This window comes from Odocoileus virginianus, chromosome 14 (assembly GCF_023699985.2).
Source record: "Odocoileus virginianus isolate 20LAN1187 ecotype Illinois chromosome 14, Ovbor_1.2, whole genome shotgun sequence".
NCBI classification, from domain to species: Eukaryota; Metazoa; Chordata; class Mammalia; order Artiodactyla; family Cervidae; genus Odocoileus; species Odocoileus virginianus.
In genome coordinates, this window is record NC_069687.1 from 61,090,409 (window position 1) to 61,112,435 (window position 22,027).

Below are 22,027 nucleotides of genomic sequence, written 5' to 3' on the forward strand. Positions count from 1 at the left end.
AGAGGTATAAATTTCTTTTCCCTTTTCAAAAAGCCTATACACAATTCATATTACAAATTAAAGCTGTAACTTTGCCCTACTGGAAGAGAGCCAGCTCATGAATTCCCAGCAGCTCTGACTACCACTACTGCAGAGTTTGGGATAGAGCAGAGGAAAAATGGGACTTACCAGTCCCACAGTACTGAGATTTGAGTGCCAACTCTTTCTTACAAATGGAAGAAATTCAGTACACAAACAGCACAAATCCAATTAACATTCTCAGAAATTTGGGGGCACTGACACTGATTTTATGTACACTCTGGAGGACTAAACAATATGTATATAAAATATAAAAGATGATGTGAAGAAAATGGAAAATAAGCAGAGAGACTTTCCCTATCAGAGAAGCAGAACACACAGCCTCCCTCCTCACGATGTGGCAAGACGGCAGAGCAGGAAGGCCCTCTTACTCACCTCCTGCCATAAACACAGCAAAATTACAGCTAGTAAGAGTAATCATTGATGAGAAGGACCTGAAGCCTAGCAGAAAAGATTTCTTCACAACTCAAGATATAAAGATGGAAACACAAGGAGACAAGTAGGTGGGTCAAGACCCACAGTCCTGGGCAGATGACCCACAAGTGGGAGGCGAACACAGTTGCAGACGTTCTCCCCAAAGGGGTGAGGAATCCGACCCTGTATCAGGCTCTGCAAACCGGGGGTCCAACACTGGGACAGTGAGCCCCCAAAACTTCCAGCGTTGGAAGCCAGCAGGGCTTGAATACGGGAGAGTTGAAGGGCTACAAGACACAGACTGTGCTTTGCACATTTCACAGGCTCTTAGTCCCAAGGCAGAGGCAGCAAGTTTTAAGAAGCCTGGGTCAGAACCACTTGCTGATCTTAGCCTCCCAGAGAGGCAGGAGACAACTGGGAATCCCCCTGGGAACAAAAGCACTAGACGGAGCCTTCTGGGGGGCCTGCTGACACTGGTGATGTCATCTGCTATTCTGGAGTCCTCCCTCCAGACTGTCAGCACCAGACACTCAACTGCCCATCAACAGGCCAAGGCCAGTCCCCGAAGCCAGTCCCACAGGCAGCTGCCCCAGGGCCCAGCTCTGCCCACCCGTGGAGCAGCAGCCCCCACAGGAGGCAGGGCCTGTTACATATGAACCTTATGGTGACTACAAACCAAAAACCTATTAATAGGTACACACACAAGGAAAGGAAGCCAAACTAACACTAAAGATAGCCATCACATGGCAAGGGAAGACAGCAAAAAAGATAAAAGGAACGAGAAAGAACTATGGAAATAGCCCAAAACAATGAACAAAATGGCAGTACGTATAGATCCATCAGTGGTAACTTTGAATGTAGATAGACTAAGTTCCCCAATCAGAACAGAGTGGACTCAGCCATAAAAAAATGAAACCTTGTCATTGTGACAACACGGGTAAATCTAGAGGATATTATGTTAAATACGCCAGAGCTACATCAGAGAAAGACAAATGCCAAGGACCTCTCTCATCTGAAACCTAAAAAGCAAAATGAAACAAGAACAGACTCAAATACAGAGAGTGGCTGCCAGGAGGGTGAGGGGGTGGGTGAAAACAGGTGAAGAGGATTATGAGGAACGAACCTCCAGCCACACGATAAATAAGCCCTGGGAAGGTAATAACATTGTGGTAACTATATGGGGATAGATGGATACCAGACTTATCCTGGTGGTCATTTCATAATGTATGCTAATGTCAAACCATGATTTAGTATACCTGGAAGTAATAGAATATTGTATGTCAACTACATTTCTATAGAAAAAGAATCATATGTTAATTCATTCTTCAAGTCTAAAATGAGATAAATGGGACATAAAAAGTTATGTCAGTCTTTGGTAAATGAGATTATGCGATCACCATTTTATGTATATCTGTGTTCAAACTTTTTTTGACACTAAGCCTGTATTTCTTTCATTAAAAGTTACAATAATGTCTTTTGAAGAAAAAAATCAAGGTTTAAATGTAAATGTAAAAATAAGTTTTTTATAGCATGCTATGTTCATAAATGATTCGGCGAAGGTACGGGAAAACTTCCTGATCCTCACAAACTGACAGTGATGGGAGGGATGAACCCATAAAGCGTCAGTAAGAGGCAAGAGTTACGTCAACGCTGCTTCCCAGCGCCCACCACCTGAGGTTCCATATTTCTTTGGAGCATTTTCTTAGTTACAAAGCTGCTCTCAGATTCCTTTCCAGGCCACTGAAAAAAACAGTGAGTGGCGGTCACAAAATTAAAGGTCCGTAACTGGAGATACCGGATAAGAAAAGAGCAACCCAGCCCGGAATTCCTGCCTGGGAAATCCCACGGACAGAGCGGCCGGGGGCTGCAGTCCACGGGGTCACAGAGCCGGACGGACTAACTCAGCAGCAGCAGCAGCAGCAGCCAGAGGTAACATATTCCCAATCAAAGTCTCCACCCGTGATTTGACAGTTGAGATTTACAGAGGGCCAACAGGCAGCGTTAAAACTGAGTGTTTTTCTTAACAATGCTGACTGAATCCTGGTTAGCCTCTCTCCCACCTCAGTGAAAACAAGAGGGTGATTCCCGAGGGGAGCCTCCACTTCTCAGCAGAGGAAACGTACATCTCAGGGAAGGGAGGGAAGAAAGTCCACTGCTCAGACTCACTATACGGAAATAGACTTAGTATATGGAAAATGAATCCCTTGTTCCAGCCGGCACAACAGCACAGTGACCAACATAAAGTAACAACATAAAAGAACGCTTCTTCAGAACAGACAATGGAGTTGAACAATTACCTACCAGAGTTTTCAAAATAGTCTTAACGGGCAGAAAGTGTCTAGAGGTATCAATTAAAATTCCTCTATGAGGAAACCGTGGAGAATCTACAATGTTGGATTCATTGGCAATGAACTAAAAGACAAAAGAAAACTTTTATTTATTTTTAGAATTTTCTCAAGTTCAATGATGATTACATCTGTCTATGCAAGTATTGGATAAGAGATTAATTTACAACCAAACAAAGTGTAAAAACTACATTTACCAGCTAAGAGACACACTTGGGGAGAAGAAACATTCAAGAAGCAATAAATAGTTAAAAAGTTTACATTTTTCCTATAGAATGTTTTATTATGTCTACCCAATAATGTTAGTAACATACAATAATCATACTTACAGTCCCATAAGAATCTTGATAAATCAACTGGCTAAAGGTCTCTAAACCTGAGGAAAATAAAATTTATAATTTATTACATTAATTTATAAAGGAGACAGTCAAAGATATATTATCCAAGCATAAAACCATAACCAGGAAAGGCAAATAAAATTAAATGTTATACTCTGTAACATATTCTCTAAAATCAAAGCTCAATTAAAAAAAAAATCTCTGTTGCTATCAAATAAAAATGTTTTACTTAATTGTACCCATACCGTTTTTTCTGTTTTAATGATAAACACAAAAAAATAGTGTTTTAAGAAAACAAAATTCCAGTTTCTTAATAAATTTATAGCATTATAAGAAAGACTTTTCATAATAAACATAGTATAGGCACTTTAGAAGGTACCTAAACTTAACAGCGGGCAAAGAAGCTCAGAAAACACTATGAAACTATAAAGGCCCAAATTACAGTGTTTTATTTATAACTGCAGAGACTCTTTCTTATGCATGTGGACTGTTCCCTATATTATAGGTCAATTCCTCTTTCTAGCCTCGACTTTACCAAAATTCATGATTCTAGCTGACAACTATACTGCCAAGGAAAATTTTAACGTAAGAATACAGGCATACTTCAGTTTATTGCATTTCACAGATAGCTGCGTTTTTTACAAATCAAATGTGTGAAGCAACCTTGCATTGTCAGATGATGATCAGTATTTTTTTAGCAATTAAGTATTTTTAAAACGGGGGAGGAAACGGCAACCCATTCCAGTATTCTTGCCTGGGAAATCACATGGTCACAAAGAGTTGAACACAACTTTATGACTAAATAACGCAACATTTTAAAATTAAGGTATGTACCTATTTTTAAGACACAATGCCATTGCACTATACTGTTGAAAAACTACAGTACAGTGTAAGCATAACTTTTATACCCACTGGGAAACCAAAAAATTTGTATGACTCCCTTTATTGAGATAGTCACTTTACTGCGGTGGTCTAGAATCAAACCCACAATATCTCCAACGCTTCCCTGTAGTGCAAACTCAAGTAAAAGAGATGTGACAACATACTACAAAAATACAAAAGATCCTAAGAGACTAGTATGACCAACTATATGTCAACAAATTTGACAACTCAGAAGAAATTAATAAACTCCTAAAGAGAAAACCTACCAAGACTGAATTACGAAGAAATAGAATCTGAGATGGATTACTAGTAAGATGGTAACAATAATAAAACATCTCCAACAAACAAAGGCCAGGACTGGAAGGCTTCACTAGTGAACTCTACTAAACAACAAAAAAAGAATTAATTATTAGGATATAACACGAAAAGCAAAAGAAATAAAAGCAAAAATAAACAAATGGGACAACACCAAAGTAAAAGATTCTGCACATCAGTTCAGTTCAGTCGATCAGCTGTGTACGACTCTTTGTGACCCCATGAAGTGCAGCACACCAGATGGACAGCAGACACACCAGCTGTCCATCACCAGCTCCCGGAGCCTACCCAAATTCATGTCCATTGAGTCGGTGAGGCCATCCAACCACCTCATTCTCTGTCATCCGCTTCTCCTCCTGCCTTCAATCTTTCCCAAATTCAGGGTTTTTTCAGATGAGTCAATTCTTTGCATCAGGTGGCCAAAGTATTGGAGTTTCAACTTCAGCATCAGTCCTTCCAATGAACACCTAGGACTGATCTCCTTTAGGATGGACTGGTTGGATCTCCTTGCAGTCCAAGGGACTCTCAAGAATCTTCTCCAACACCACAGTTCAAAAGCATCAATTCTTCCATGCTCAGCTCTCTTTATAGTCCAACTCTCACATCCATACATGACTACTGGAAAAGCCATAGCCCTGACTAGACAGACCTTTGTTGACAAACTAATGTCTCTGCTTTTTAATATGCTGTCTAGGTTGGTCATGAGGAATGCTGGGCTGCAAGAAGCAAAGCTGGACTCAAGATTGCCGGAAGAAATATAAATAACCTTAGATATGCAAATGACACCACCCTTATGGCAGAAAGTGAAGAAAAATTAAAAAGCCTCTTGAAGAAAGTGAAAGATGAGAGTGAAAACGCTGGCTTAAAGCTTAACATTCAGAAAAGTAAGATCATGGCATCTGGTCCCATCACCTCATGGGAAATAGATGGGGAAACAGTGTCAGACTTTATTTTTTTGGGCTCCAAAGTCACTGCAGATGGTGATTGCAGCCATGAAATTAAAAGACGCTTACTCCTTAGAAGGAAAGTTATGACCAACCTAGATAGCATATTAAAAAGCACGGACATTACTTTGCCAACAAGGTCCGTCCAGTCAAGGCTATGGTTTTTCCAGTGGTCCTGTATGGATATGAGAGTTGGACTGTGAATAAAGCTGAGTGCCAAAAAATTGATGCTTTTGAACTGTGGTGTTGGAGAAGACTCTTGAGAGTCCCTTGGACTGCAAGGAGATCCAACCAGTAAAGGAGATCAATCCTGGGTGTTCATTGGAAGGACTGATGCTGAAGCTGAAACTCCAGTACTGTGGCCACCTTGTGCAAAAAGTTGACTCATTGGAAAAGACCCTGATGCTGGGAGGGATCGGGGTAGGATGAGAAGGGGACGACAGAGGATGAGATGGCTGGATGGCATCACTGACTCGATGGACATGAGTTTGAGTGAACTCCGGGAATTGGTGATGGACTGGGAGGCCTGGCATGCTGTGATTCATGGGGTTGCAAAGAGTTGGACACGACTGAGCGACTGAACTGAACTGAACTAAGTTGGTCATAACTTTCCTTCCAAGGAGTAAGCATCTTTTAATTTTAAGGCTGCAATCACCATCTGTAGTGATTTTGGAGCCCCCCAAAATAAAGTCAGCCACTGTTTCCACTGTTTCCCCATATATTTCCCATGAAGTGATGGGACCAGATGCCATGATCTTAGTTTTCTGAATGTTGAGCTTTAAACCAGCTTTTTCACTCTCTCACTTTCATCAAGAGGCTCTTTTAGTTCTTCTTCACTTTCTGCCACTTTCCCAGCAATCTTGATTCCAGCTTGTGCTTCATCCAGCCCAGCATTTCTCATGATGTACTCTGCATATAAGTTAAATAAGCAGGGTGGTAATATACAGCCTTGATGTACTCCTTTTCCTATTTGGAATCAGTCTGTTGTTCCACATCCAGTTCTAACTGTTGCTTCCTGACCTGCATATAGGTTTCTCAAGAGGCAGATCAGGTGGTCTGGTATTCCCATCTCTTTCAGAATTTTCCACAGTTTATTGTGATCCACACAGTCAAAGATTTTGGCATAGTCAATAAAGCAAAAATAGACGTTTTTCTGGAACTCTCTTGCTTTTTCGATGATCCAGCGAATGTTGGCAATTTGATCTCCGGTTCCTCTGCCTTTTCTAAAACCAGCGTGAACATCTGGAAGTTCATGGTTCACGTATTGCTGAAGTGTGGCTTGGAGAATTTTGAGCATTACTTTACTAGCATGTGAGATGAGTGCAATTGTGCGGTAGTTTGAACATTCTTTGGCATTGCCTTTCTTTTGGGATTGGAATGAAAACTCACATTTTCCAGCCCTGTGGCCACTGCTGAGTTTTCCAAATTGGCTGGCAGATTGAGTGCAGCACTTTGACAGCATCATCTTTTAGGATTTGAAATAGCTCAGATGGAATTCCATTACATCCACTAGCTTTGTTCGTAGTTATACTTCCAATGAATGGCCCACTTGACTTCACGTTCCAGGATGTCTGGCTCTAGGTGAGTGAACACACCATAATGATTATCTGGGTCATGAAGATCTTTTTTGTACAGTTCTTCTGTGTATTCTTGCCACCTTTTCTTAATATCTTCTGCTTCTGTTAGGTCCATATCATTTCTGTCCTTTATCGAGCCCATTTTTGCATGAAATGTTCCCTTGGTATCTCTAATTTTCTTGAAGAGATCTCTAGTCCTCCCTATTCTGTTGTTTTCCTCTATTTCTTTGCATTGATCACTGAGGAAGGCTTTCTTATCTCTCTCTGTTATTCTTTGGAACACTGAATTCAAATGGGTATATCTTTCCTTTTCTCCTTTGCTTTTTGTTTCTCTTCTTTTCACAGCTATTTGTAAGGCCTCCTCAGACAACCATTTTGCTTTTTTGCATTTCTTTTTCTTGGGGATGGTCTTGATCCTTGTCTCCTGTACAATGTCACGAACCTCCATCCATAGTTCTTCAGGCACTCTGACTATCAGATCTAGTCCCTTAAATCTATTTCTCACTTCCACTGTATAATCATAAGGGATTTGATTTAGGTCATACCTGAATAGTCTAGTGGTTTTCCTTACTTTCTTCAATTTAAGTCTGAATTTGGCAACAAAGAGTTTATGATCTGAGTCACAGTCAGCTCCTGGTCTTGTTTTTGCTGACTGTATAGAGATTCTCCATCTTTGGCTGCAAAGAATATAATCAATCTGATTTCGGTGTTGACCATCTGGTGATGTCCATGTGTAGAGATTTCTCTTGTGTTGTTGGAAGAGGGTGTTTGCTATGACCAGTGCATTCTCTTGGCTAAATTCTATTAGTCTTTGCCCTGCTTCATTCTATACTCCAAGGCCAAATTTTCCTGTTACTCCAGGTATTTATCTTTTTTTTTCCAGGTATTACTTGACTTCCTACTTTTGCATTCCAGTCCCCTATAAAGGAAAGGACATATTTTTTGGGTGTTAGTTCTAAAAGGTCTTGTAGGTCTTCATAGAAACATTCAACTTCAGCTTCTTCAGCATTACTGGTTGGGGCATAGACTTGGATTACAGTGATATTGAATGATTTGCCTTGGAAACGAACAGAGATCATTCTGTCATTTTGTTTTTGCTTTTTTTTAAGGGAGCATGTCTTTTATTCCTTAAAACTTCATTGACATGGAATTTGTGGAAGAGCAAATATACTTTGCTTATTTTTTCCATTTTTAAAAATTTTAATTGGAGGTTAATTATTTTACAATATTGTATTGGTTTTTGCCATACGATGTCATGAATCAGTCATGGGTGTACATGTGTTTCCCTAATTAAACTTAAAAGCTTTTGCACAATGAAGGAAACTATAAGCAAGGTGAAAAGACAGCCTTCAGAATGGGAGAAAATAATAGCAAAGAATTAATAAATAAAAAAATTAATAAAATAAACAAAGAATTAATCTCAAAAATATACAAGCAACTCCTGCAGCTCAATTCCAGAAAAATAAACGACCCAGTCAAAAAATGGGCCAAAGAACTAAACAGACATTTCTCCAAGGAAAACATACAGATGGCTAACAAACACATGAAAAGATGCTCAACATCATTCATTATCAGAGAAATGCAAATCAAAACCACAATGAGGTACCATCTCATGCTGATCAGAATGACTGCTATCCAAAAATCTACAAACAATAAATGGTGGAGAGGGTGTGGAGCAAAGGGAAGCCTCGTACATTGTTGGTGAGAATGCAAACTAGCACATTCTGTCGTTTTTGAGATTGCATCCAAGTACTGCATTTCGGACTCCTTTGTTGACTATGATGGCTACTCCATTTCTTCTAAGGGATTCCTGTCCACAGTAGTAGATACAATGGTCATCTGAGTTAAATTCACCCATTCCAGTCCATCTTAGTTTGCTGATTCCTAGAATGTCGACATTCACTCTTGTCATCTCCTCTTTGACCATTTCCAATTTGCCTTGACTCATGGACCTAACATTCCAGGTACCTATGCAATATTGCTCTTGACAGCATCGGACCTTGCTTCTATCACCAGTCACATACATAACTGGGTGCTGTTTTTGCTTTGGCTCCATGCCTTTATCCTTTCTGGAGTTCCTTCTCCACTCACCTCCAGTAGAATACTGGGCACCTACCGACCTGGGGAGTTCATCTTTCAGTGTCTTATCTTTTTGCCTTTTCATACTCTTCATCATCTGCACATCAAAGGAAATCATCAACAAAAAGGCAATCTACCAAAGAGGAGAAGATCCTTGCAGATTATATATCTATTAAGAGGTTAATATATAAAGAACTCATACAACTCAGTAGCAAAAAAAAGTCCAACAAAAAAATGGGTAGAAGATTGTGAACAGGTATATTTTTCAAGGAAGACACATAAATAGCCAACAGGTGCATGAGAAGGTGTTCAACATTATTAAGCATCAGTTCAGTTCAGTTCAGTCACTCAGTTGTATCTGGCTCTTTGCAACTCCATGGACTGCAGCACACCAGGCCTCCCTGTCCATACCCAGTTCCTGGAGTTTACTCAAACTTATGTCCATTGAGTCCGTGATGCCATCCAATCATCTCACCCTCTGCTGTTCCCTTCTCCTTCCACTTTCAACCATTCCCAGCATCAGGGTCTTTTCAAATGAGTCAGCTCTTTGCATCAGGTGGCCAAAGTATTGGAGTTTCAGCTTCAGCATCAGTCCTTCCAATGAACACCCAGGACTGATGTCCTTTAGGATGGACTGGTTGGATCTCCTTGCAGTCCAAGGGACTCTCAAGAGGCTTCTCCAACACCACAGTTCAAAAACATCAATTCTTCGATGCTAAGCTTCCTTTATAGTCCAACTCTTACATCCAAACATGACTACTGGAAAAACCATAGCTTTGACTAGATGGACCTTTGTTGGCAAAGTAATGTCTCTGCTTTTTGATATGCTGTCTAGGTTTGTCATAAATTTAAGCATTAACCATTAGGGAAAGGCAAGTGAAAACCACAGTGACATATCACCTCACACTTGTTAGAATGGCTATGATCAAAAACACAAGAAATAACAACTGTTGGTGAGGATATGCAGTAAAAGGATCCCTTAACACTGTTCATGGGAATATAAACTGGTGAAGACACTATAGAAAACCACATGGAGGTCCCTTAAAAGCTAAAAATAGAGCTACCACATGATCCAGCAACTCCACTTCTAGGTATTTATCCAAAGAAAACAAAACACTAAATCCTTCCACCTCAAATATGTATACCTCTGTGTTCACTGCAGCATTAACTACAATAGCCAAGATATGGAAACAACCCATCCATCAAAGGATGAATGGATAAAGATGTGGGGTGTCTATGTGTACAATGGAATACTATTTAGCCACAGAAAGAAGGAAATCTTGCTTTTTACAACAACATGGATGGAACTTAAGGCCATTATGCTAAATGAAATAAGACAGAGAAAGACAAATACTGCATGATCTCAATTAGATGTGGAATCTGAAAAAACAATAAACCAAAAGCTCATAAATATAAAAACTAGATTGGTAGTTATTCGAGGCAGGGGTAGGGGGTAGGTAAAATGGGTGAAGGGGATCAAAAAGTACAATCTTTCGTATATACATAAGTCCTAGGGATGTGAGGTACAGCATAGTGACTGTAATTAATAAATATTGTGCTACCTATTTGCAAGTTGCTAAAAACAGTAAATCTCAGAATTTCTCATCATAAGAAAAACAATTCTCTTCTAACTATGTGTGGTAACGGACGGTAACTAAACTTACCATGGTGATCATTCTGCATTAAATACAAATATCAAATCACTATGTTGTAAAGCTGAAACGAATATAATGTTATGTCAATTATACCTCAAAACAATTAGGGAAGAATAAAAAGTTCAAAGTTCCTTTGGCTATGCCTCTCTCCTATCCCCAAATACAGAATAACTTTGCAATTTTCTGTTAAGTAGCAGTACACTCAAATATCATTTATGGCATATTTGTTACTTTCAAAGTCTGACAGGAAGCAGAAAATAAGGACTTCCTGGACTAGATTCACAGAACGCTCTCAAAAGTTCTTATGTAGATTAGCGCAGACATCAATAAAGCTGATTTCCCTAACAGGCCCCAGCCAAGACAGGCACACCAGACTGGTAACAGTTTCACATCACATCCCAGTATATGGAAATAATCTAGAGGATAATATCTGTAGTTACATTTGCGGTAAGTATCTATAGATATTTTCCTGTCATTATTTTGAATAAGATCACAATCAAACCATAATTATTATGACTACAAAACATAGCATTAACAATCATTATTTTATTCTAGATAACACTCAACCAGAGTCAAATCCAAAGACTTCTCTCCTTTTAATTACTATAACTTTGGCTGGCTAGCTCACATTAAAGAAAATTATTCTTCTCCTTTTTCAAAACCATACTAATTTTGGAAGCCAGTAAAACAAAATCTTATCCTCTCAAAAGAAGAGGTCAAAGCAGCTTTCGAACAGCAAAAGTAAATGTCCCAATGCCTGAACTTTGAAGTTCAGACTAAAAGTCACAGGAAAAGCTTTTAAGGTTCTTCTCTGCTCACTGCCTCCAATCACTCAGAGTATATTTTTATCTTTTCACAACGTTCCTGCAAACTTCTTATGTTTCTAAATTCACAGGAATTTAAAATGGGGGAAGGGTTCTCTTCTTCTCTAGGTCATCATGGTGTGTGTGGTTGACTCTGTTCCTAAACTTCTCTTCTTGAGCCCCAGGATCAAATGATTCCTGGCCAAGAAACAGAAGAATCGTCCAATTCCCCAGTGGATTCAGCTGAAAATGGACAATGAGATCAAGTACAACTCCACTCCTGAAAGGAGACACCGGAGAAGAACCAAGCTGAGTCGATAAGGACTCTCAAATGCCACGGCACATGCATTTATGCTGCACTGAGGTCATGAGCATCTTCTCATATCAAGCAGAAAACATCACCACACATGGAGAGTTGGACATGTTTTACTGGGAACATGATTTTCCTCTTTGCTTTTGTGCTTCTGCACTAATAGACTGGTTCAGAAAAAAATATGAGTATACTGTTGTTTGAATAAATAAATAAAATGCAGAAATGACATGCTGCTACTGAAGGTGGCAAAAGGTGATGGATGATAAAACCAAATCTAATTGGAGCAGATCAGAGCCATTTATAACTCTAAATATTACAGATTAAGAACATCAAGGAATTGCAGCGTTATGAATGCAATAACCTTCAAACATTTTTAAAAGGTCAAATGATCTTTCATTAAGTGGTATATATAAATGATCTTTCTTAAAGTGGTATATACAGTACTTAATGGAAATTGTTTTGGAAATACCCAACAAATCATTCTATAAAGGGCCCCCAGGAAGGAAAGTTTTACTATTAATATGCTTGATTTCCCAAAGTGGCAACTGAAACTATTTCCTCACTAGAAAATAACAATGAAACTACATAGAACTTACCTCGTAATACTCCCCAAACTCTGTTGGCAGTGAGCTTAGCCACTGGTCCTTTCACAAGTAAATTATCTGTATTGGAAAAAAGAAAGAAATGTTTCTTGTATGGTGACAGATGGTGACATTTTACATTATATACAAATATCAAATCATTATGTTGTAAACCTGAAACTAATATAATGTTATGTCAATGACACCTCAAAAAACCAGGACAGAATAAGAAGTTCTCTGCTTCATCATCACTGACCACGGCCACCACCACTCAGGGTGTCGCGTGACAGCGGGTGACACCTGGGAAAACAGATCTCTCCACAGCTAGTCATCAGGTGACAGTCTTCTGACAAGGTAGCCTTTCCTCAGAAGAACAGAGTCATGAGTTAGGCTTATGTGTAAAAATGCATAGAAATACTGAATCACCATGTTGTGTAAGGGGAATTAACACAGTGTTGAAAAAGGTAACTGTACTTCAAAAACAAGCAAGCTCAAGAAAGAGAGATCAGACTCTTGGTTACCAGAGGCGGGTGGTAACTGCACAAAGGCAGGCAAAAGGTACTAACTTCTGGTTATAAGATAAATAAGTACAAGGGACGTAATGTACACCATGACGAACACAGTTAGCACGGCGGGATGAACGTTGTTCAGAGTAAATCATAAGAGTTCTCATCAAGAAAAAACTGTTTTTCTTTCTTTAATTTTCTATCTGAGATGGACGTTCACTGACTTCCTGTGATAATCATTTCCCGATGTATGTAAGTCAGATCATAATGCTGTACACCTAGACTTACACGGTGCTGTCAGTCATGTCTCAGTAAAACTGAAGAAAAAAATGTTTGCTTTATCCCTCAGTGATACACAGTACATTTCCCAAAACATATCATTGCTATTTCTTCATCATTCCTTTCTCCTGAGCTCCAAACCTGTTTCTCCAACTGCCTTCTGTATATCCTCATGTGGAAGTCCCGTGAAAAGTCAAAGTTGCTCAGTCCCGTCCGACTCTTTGCGACCCCATGGAATTCTCAGTCCATGGAATTCTCCAGGCCAGAATACTGGAGTGGGCGGCCTTTCCTGTCTCCAGGGGATCTTCCCAACCCAGGGATCGAACCCAGGTCTCCCACATTTCTTGGGGATTCTTTACCAGCTAAGCCACAAGGGAAGCCCAAGAATCCTGGAGGGGGTAGCCCATCCCCCCCTCTCCAGGGAATCTTCCTGACCCAGGGATCAAACCGGGGTCTCCTGAACTACAGGCGAATTCTTTACCAGCTGAGCTACCAGGGAAGCCCCGGAAACCCTGGGGCTCTTCCTTAAACTCCACAAGCCCCAGACTGAACTCTTCCCGCTTCTCACTCGCTGGGCTCTGGACTCATCCTCTCCTCACTCAGCCAGCCCAGGAGCTCAGGTCAGGAAGCGGGGTGGCCCCGCCCTCATTCCTCATTCTCCCTTACTGGAGAGTTCTCTCCCGCTAGCCTCTACAGAGCAGGGTCTCACTTAAGCCAGGAGTTTAAGTCAAAAGGGCAAGCTCCTCAGTGCTCCTCATCCCCTGATGGAGCCTCTGGTATCCGGCTTGCGCTCTGTAAGACCAGAGTTTTCTCTGCTCCGGCCGCTCTCCCCCTGTGCCCCCTACTTGCCCTGGACCTCCACACCCCTAACATTGTCCCGAATCTTCCTTCACACTCACTTGCTGGGACCTTGCTGGTGGTCCAGAATCTGCCTTCTAATGCAGGGGATGGAGTTCAATCTTCGGTTGGGAACTAAGATCCCCCATGCCGAGGTGCAACCAAGTGCAGCCCTGCAACTAGAGGTTGCCCCAACCTCATCAGCCTTCAGAAAGGTTTCCCGTGGAGTCATCCCCAGAGAAAGCGAAGCACCAGGAAGCACAGAGAGGCTGAAAGCTAAAGGCATGGAGACTCTGCAGCAGCCGGGACACTCGAGGGCTGCAGGCTCATGACTCAACTGGCATCTCTGCTTCATCATCACCCTGCACCACCAGCACCCAGGGTGCTGCCTAACAGCTGCCTACACATAGGGAAACAGCTCTATCGACAGCCAACGACCAAGTGACAATCCTCTGACAAGGAAGCCTTTCCCTAAGACGAACAGTCGTGAGTTAGCTAAAGGCCAGGCTAAGAACGGTATTGCTATTATGACCAGTCTAATCACGATTCCACTCCTCTATTAAATCCTTAGTTTAAGCTACCTAAATAGAACTCACCATTTCACTGGTCACTGTTTAAACGCCAGTTTTTGCCACATTCCAGTTCTGACATCTCCTGGAATCAGTCAGCACAAAGACTTCTCTAAAACCATTAACATGTGGCATATACCTGATGCCAATTATTTTCCAACAGCTGAGGACTGGCTGATATTGGAAAGGATTCTGATTCAAACCCAATTCAAAAACCACATATAAAGCACTAAGGAGGAGACTGTGTTTCCTAAATATACTGCCAAATAATCTATAGAATTTTTATTTCAAAGCAAAATTCTTAGTCTTAAAACTGATAAGCTCCCTGAGGTGGGATGAAGGCATCTTTCTTTCAATTATCCCCTTCTATACTTTTTGCACCACACTGTTTTGAAGGGTATACATGCAAATAACAGCACTGGATTCCTCTTTTTAAAATAATAAAATGTTATAGGTAAGACTAAAAGTCCTTTGAGATGCCCACTGAACTCCCTACTTTCCTTAGAGGAAACAGCAGATCTTTTCTGGGGCACCTGTATATCCACGTGACAATAAACAGAATGCTGCTTTCTGTGCACCTTCTTGTATTATGTTGGTATATAAATGGTATCCTCCTGTACACATTATGATGTATCTTCCTTTGTCCAACTCAGCAATTTATCTTGGCAAGTTCTCCATGTCTGTTCTATCTCCACTTGTTTTTTAAGTATTTCATTTACCGACGTATGCTGCACTGGATCTTCACAGCTGTGTGTGGGCTTTCTCTAGGTGCAGCGAGCGGGGACACCTCTCGAGTTGCAGTGTGTGGGTTCCTCACTTGTGGTCATTCCCCTTGTTGCAGGCTCTAGGCCTGCAGGCTTCAGTCGTTTCGGCACAGGGACGCAGTAGTTGTGGCTGTTGCGATTAGTTGCTCCTCAGCGTATGGGATCTTCCCAGATCAGGGGTCGAACGCGTGTCCTCTGTGTTGGCACGCAGATTCTTAAACACTGGACCACTCGAGAAGTCCTGTAACTCCACTGGTTTATTCTCAATTGTTGAAGAGTATTCTCCAGTGTCAACTGACAAGATATATGCAGCTATTCTTCTAGTGATGAACATTTCGTTTTGCTTATAAACATTCACTGTGGCAGACAAACCACAGAGAACATTCTTGATGTATGTAATTACTTCTCTACGGTAGAAATTAGTCTATATCTGGTTCTGAGGGGATGCCTATTTTTATTTTACTTGATGCTACTGTTAACACTCCAAGTTAACTCCAAGTTTCTCCAAGATTTCCTTGTACCCTTGCACAATGGTTGATATCTTGTTATTTCTATTTGTCTGTTACTTCTATCATCATCATCATCATCATCATCATCATCATCAACAACTAGTTTAAAACTAGTTTGTCCTTTAACCAGAAAATTTCATGGTTAGCTTATCTCCAGAAGTCTCCCATTCAGAAAAATGGGAGTTTGCAAAACTGAATGCAAGGCAGACTGTAACTCCCCAGCCTCAATATATTCCATTGTTTGGATTTTACTGTATGTCATTTTACTGCTAGTGAGCAAAGATTCCTTGGTAATTTGCTGATCATTTCTCAATTCAGATTGCAAAATCTAATTCATAAAGTGTCTGAGTGCTGTCAACTCACATGACCAATGTGGGCAAACCATCTTGTTTCTCGTCTAAGAACAGCCACAGAATGGAAGAGAAGTGAAATTATTTTGCAGAAAGATGTATCAAGGCATCAAGAAATCTCACCTCTAGTCTAATTAAAAGGATGAAGAGATGTATTTTAACTGTCTGTGAGGCAGTCTGAGAACAAAGGGGTTACTCTTTTCTCTAAGATATGCATTTTCCTTTCTATTTTTACACCTGACTCACCAGTCTGCTCTTTCTGCACTAATCCTAAATCGCCCACTGCTCTTGTTTGATTCCGTGGTACAATTCCACGTAATCCAGTCAGTACATGCCATGATAAAGGTCTGCCCATCCGCTTATTCTTCCTACAACAAGTTAGGAATATTTTATGCAAACAAGAAATCATGTAACTAAATGTTGATATATTTTCAATCAATATAAATGAAGATGGAATATAAATATAATACAACATAAATATAAATCAAAGTGAAAAACTTCATCCCTCTCAGTTCCTCATTATCTATGTGTCAACTTAATTATAAACAGAAATCATGCCAGGATTTTGCTGGAGCCCAGTGTAAGATTCTGTGCTTCCACTGCAAGGGGCACAGGTTCAATTCTTGGTCAGGGAACTAAGATCCCACATACTGTGCCAAAAAATAAAAAGAGAGAGAGAAAGATCATGCCTATAAGCACAGACTTGATTTCAAAATAAACTATCTAGATGTCCAAAATTAAGGGATACGCCAAGTGAGTTTTGGCACAACCATACAGTTGGTAGAACATTAGTCAGCCACTAAAAATGCTGTCATTAAAAAATATTTAGTGAAATTCATGTTCATAGGCAAAAAAGTGGCTTATCAGGTCATGCTAGTGGTAATGAACCCACATGTCAATGCAGGAGACATGAGAAATGCGGGCTCAATAACTTGGTTATGACGATCCCCTGGACAAGGAATGGGAAACCACTCCTGTATTCTTGCCTGGGAAATCCCATGGACAGAGGAGCTTGGCAGGCTACAGTCCATGGGGTCTCAAAGAGTCAGACACGACTGAAGCAACTTAGCATAGCACATGCAAAGAAGAAAAACAGAAAAACCACATGTACAGAACTAGACCCCTTTTTCATGCCATTCCTTATCTTATGCTTTTATTTATATCTATGTAAAACATTCAAATGTATTACTCAAAAAAAAAAAAAAAGAAAGAAATCTAAGTAACAAAGGTCAACTCTGAGTGCCGGGATTATGAGTAATTTAATTTCTCCTCTTCACTTACTGTACTTAAAGATTTCCTGCAATGATTATGTTTTAGTTTTGCCATCAGACTTTAATGGTAATTATTTAGTTATTTATTATTGCCATAGGTACAGCATGTGGGACTTTGGTTCCCCATCCAAGGATCAAACCTGTGCTCCTTGCAGTGGAAGCGCAGTCTTAACCACTGGACTGCCAAGGAAGTTCCCTAATGGTTATTTTTTAAAATAATAATTATAAACTCACTGGTTAAGAGGTCACAACAGTTCATGGAGCAGAGTCAGCTTCTGGCACTCGAGTCTGTAACAAGCAGCTTTGTGTACAATCCGTCCCATGACATAGGTACTCACAAGACTCATCCGAAGTGATGTTGGGGAAACTGTCACATTGTGGGTTCATGATAACTGAGACTTCAAGTTTCTGTAACTCCATTGCACTTGGAACTTTATCAGAGCCAAGAGGCCACTTGTAGAAACCAAAAATATAGTCATAATATCTGTGTGAGAGAAATTCAAACAAATTTTTAAACCATTGCTGTTCATTCGCTGACTCGGGTCTGACTCTATGTGACTACATGAAGTACAGCGCACCAGGCTTCCCTCTCTCACTAGGTGTGTGAAGCAGGGTGTGCAAGCTCATTCTGACCAGTGATGGGGCAGGGTGGGGAGGGGGTGGGAGGAAGCTTCCTCTCCGAGGTGAGTACCAAGAAAACTTTCTCTGTATGTGACACCTACATCAGTGGCAGCCACACCAAAGATGGCACATCAGAGATGACAAGAATACAGATCCTAATGATACTGTTGAGTCACTTAGCCAACTAGCCCTGATATCCTGCCTTCTTTTGGACTTCTCAATGTGTGAGATTCTTTACCATCTGAGCCACCTGAATTAAATTGAACTGAATGGTTCAAGATCGAGAAAGGAGTGCGAAAGGCTGTCTGCTGTCTGCTTAATCTATATGCTGAGCACATCATGAGAAATGCCAGGCCGGATGATTTACAAGCTGGAATCAAGGTAAGCGGGAGAACCTCAGATACATGGATGACACCACTATAATGGCAGAAAGAGAAGAGGAACTAAAGAGCCTCCTAATGAGGGTGAAGGAGGAGAGTGAAAGAGCTGGCTTAAAACTAAACATTAAAAAAAACAAAGATCATGCTATCTGGCCCCATTAGGTGGTGGTTGAGACACTAAGTTGTGTCTGACTCTTACGACCCCATGGACTGTAGCCTGCAAGGCTCCTCTGTCCATGGGATTCTCCAGGCAAGAATATTGGAGTGGGTTGCCGTTTCCTTATCCAGAGAATCTTCCCGACCCAGAGATTGAACCAGGGTCTCCTGCTTTGCAGGTAGATTCTTTACCAAATGAGCTACTGGCCCCTTACTTCATGGAAAATAGAGGGGGGGAAAGGTTGAAATTAGTGACAGATTTCCTCTTCTTGGGCTCTAAAATCACTGTGGATGGTGACTGTAGCCATGAAATTGGAAGATACTTGTTTCTTGGCAGGAAAGCTATGACAAATCTAGAAAAGTGTGTTTAAAAGCAGAGACATTACTCTGTGGACAAAGGTCTGTACAGTCAAGGCTGTGGTCTTCCCAGTGGTCACGGATGGTTGTGAGAGCTGGACTATAAAGAAGGCAGAGCACCAAAGAACTGCCTTCAAAGTACGGTGCTGAAGAAGATTCCTGAGAGTCCCTTGGACAGCAAGGAGATCAAACCAGCCAATCCTAAGGGAGATCAACCCTGACTGTTCACTGGAAGGACTGATGCTAAAGCTGAAGCTCCAGTATTCTGGTCACCTGATGTGAACAGCTGACACCCTGGAAAAGTCCCTGATGCTGGGAAAGATTGAGGGCAGAAGAGGAACGTGTCATAGGATGAGATGGCAGGATGGAATCACCAATACAGTGGATATGAACTTGGGCAAACTTCGGAAGATGGTGAGGGACAGAGGTCTGGCGTGCTGCCTCCATGGGGTCGCAGAGAGTTGGACACAACTGGGCAACTGAACAACCACAACGTCTGAGATGACAGCTTTTCTTTCTGCTCATGCCACACTGAGTCGGGGCTCAGTTACCTTCCAACAGAAGTATCCAGCTAACAACGCCAAAGAATCCTCACTAGGGCCTGGACAATTTACATTCTGCTGGTACCTGAATGTCAGAGGAAGAGGGTAGGAAATAAACATTTGAAGGTGCTAGAAGATAAAAAGATCACATAGTCTTCAGAGCCTAAGACCTGTAACACAGTTTGAAAAGCCAGAAGGCTGTATAAGCTACTTATTCATAAGACTGTCTTCTGTTTTTTCCAGGGAAGAAAGGAGAGATGGGAAAGTTCTGATGAACTTGGAAGTGTATGGAAGTTAACCAGTGAGACAGTGAAACAGATGAAGGTGCTGGGGAAAATCATTAGCTTAGGAAAATCTTTTTATAATTTAAAAATACATTATTTATTTACTTGGCGGGGCTGAGCCTTAGTTCTGGCAGGTGGGATCTAGTTCCCTTACTGAGGATAGAACCTGGGCCCCTGCACTGGCAGCATCCAGGAAGTCTCTAAGCCCCTGGACCACCAGGGAAGTCCCTATCGAAAAATTCTGACAGATTCAAAAGGAAATAAAGATCACTATACTGTATAGCTAAAAATGGTTAACACAGCATCCTAGGGCTTCCTCGTTGGCGCGAGTGGTGAAGAACCCAGCTGGCAGTGCAGGAGACACAGAGATGATGGTTCCACTGCTGGGTCTGGAAGATCCCCTGGAACAGGAAGTGACAACCCACTTTAGTATTCTTGCCTAGAAAATTATGTGGGCAGAGGCGGCTTACGGGCTACAGTCCACGGGGCCACAACAAGTCAGACACAACTGAGTACACAGCAATCTTATGTGCACGCTACCATAATTAAAAAAAGAATTTGAAGGGAAATTAAAGCTGTCAGCAGCTTTGAGTCAGGTGCTGCCTTGTCCCAAATAAGGAAATCGTGGCCCTAGATATTAAAATTCGAACAGAAAACTCTAGTCAATACTGTGGTTTTTCTAGCAGTCATATATGAATGTGAGAGTGGGACTGTAAACAAAGCTGAGCACCAAAGACTTGATGCTTTTGAACTGTGGTGTTGGAGAAGACCCTTGAGCGTCCCTTGGACTGCAAGGAGATCCAACCAGTCCATCCTAAAGGAGATCAGTCCTGGGTGTTCATTGGAAGGGCTGATGCTGAGGCTGAAACTCCAATATTTTGGTCACCTGATGCAAAGAATTGACTCATCTGATAAGATCCTGATGCTGGGAAAGATTGAAGGCGGGAGGAAAAGGGGGCGAAAGAGGATGAGATGGTTGGATGGCATCACAGACTCAATGGACATGAGTTTGAGTAAACTCCGGGAGTTTGTGGTGGACAGGGAGGCCTAGCATGCTGCAGTCCATGGGGTCAAAAAGAGTCAAACACAACTGAGCGACTGAACTGAACAGAAAGCTCTAAGGGATCTGACGCAGTGGTATCCAAGGTGTGTGTGAAACAGTCAATAGCTCCATTGTCCCCAACTCTTTGTGACCCCCCATAGACTGTAGCCCGCCTGGCTCCTCTGTCCATGGAATTCTCCAGGAAAGGATACTTGATTGGGCAGCCACTCCCTTCTCCAGTGGGCTTCCTGACCCAGGGATTGAACATGGGTCTCCTGCATTGCAGGCAGATTCTTTGCCATCTGAGCCACCAGGGAAGCCCATTTGAGCTTGGCAGGAACTGAAACTAAAGTTTTGGTTAACTAAGGAGGGGAAAAGGTTAAAAACAAAAACTGGCATGTGATCTTGCTGTAAAAGCTAAGGAAGCAGCCACATAGCAGACAGACAGAACTCTGCCTGCAAAATGCATACTGTTTCAAAGCAGGGGTTGACAGAAGTGGGTTCTTCAGGAGACAGGAGCCTTGAGGATCTCAGCACACTGGGGCCCCAGTTTTTCCTGTTCTCCATGGCCTCGAGATTCTAGAACACCCCATCATCTCTAAACCTTTTCAACTCCATCATGCATTTACTCTCAAGTAGTAAAGGCCCCTCCTCGGTTCCTAGAACACTCTCCTGAATGCTTTCAAGTCTCAGCCGTAATGGCTAATGTTTTATACCCTGCTTCCTAACATGCAGGGTATAATTAATAGCTGCTTCCCACACAGGGCACAAATTAGTTAGGCAAAGTCCTCAGATAACTACCTACACTCCCTTAGGATGCCAAGCCTTGTTTCTGAAATCATCTCACAGATTGTTCATGTTCTGGTTATCTAACCATGGCTGCCTGACATCATCCACACTTTCTTGCCAGACTCACACCATTCAGCTGATCACCGTGTCCTTGTTTTACTAGCAGTATGGCACGGAAGGAAAAGCCAGTTTTTACGAACTGAGTCCCAGAGCAAATAAGGTGTGTTGATGTTTCAAAGATTCCCAAGTCATGATCTTCCATTAAATGGCCTTCAGGTACTTTTTCCTTCTCAGTATCCCAAGGCAGGTAATCAACCACCTTCATATTACTTCTTCACCCAGACTCTAGCCATTCTGACCTGAATTCAAATTCAGCAAATTCAACACCAAAGACTTATTAGATTATGCATCTAAAATGAGGGTTACATTGTCCCTCGTCTTATTTAG

General features: G+C 41.4%; 1 protein-coding gene across 2 annotated transcripts in view; it reads right to left on the minus strand.

Annotated features, from left to right (window-relative positions):
- Positions 1-22,027, minus strand: part of HEXB (hexosaminidase subunit beta) — a 33,874-nt gene that overhangs the window by 10,111 nt on the left and 1,736 nt on the right. Inside the window, exons 2-5 of one of the 2 annotated variants that reach the window (XM_070476814.1) lie at positions 17,748-17,893; positions 12,340-12,405; positions 3,167-3,213; positions 2,794-2,904 (exon numbers count right to left, since the gene is read on the minus strand). In XM_070476814.1, coding sequence (XP_070332915.1) covers positions 2,794-2,904; positions 3,167-3,213; positions 12,340-12,405; positions 17,748-17,893 — 370 coding nt within the window. The remainder of the gene's footprint in view (positions 1-2,793; positions 2,905-3,166; positions 3,214-12,339; positions 12,406-17,747; positions 17,894-22,027) is intronic. The other variant, XM_070476815.1, reaches the window with a different exon arrangement.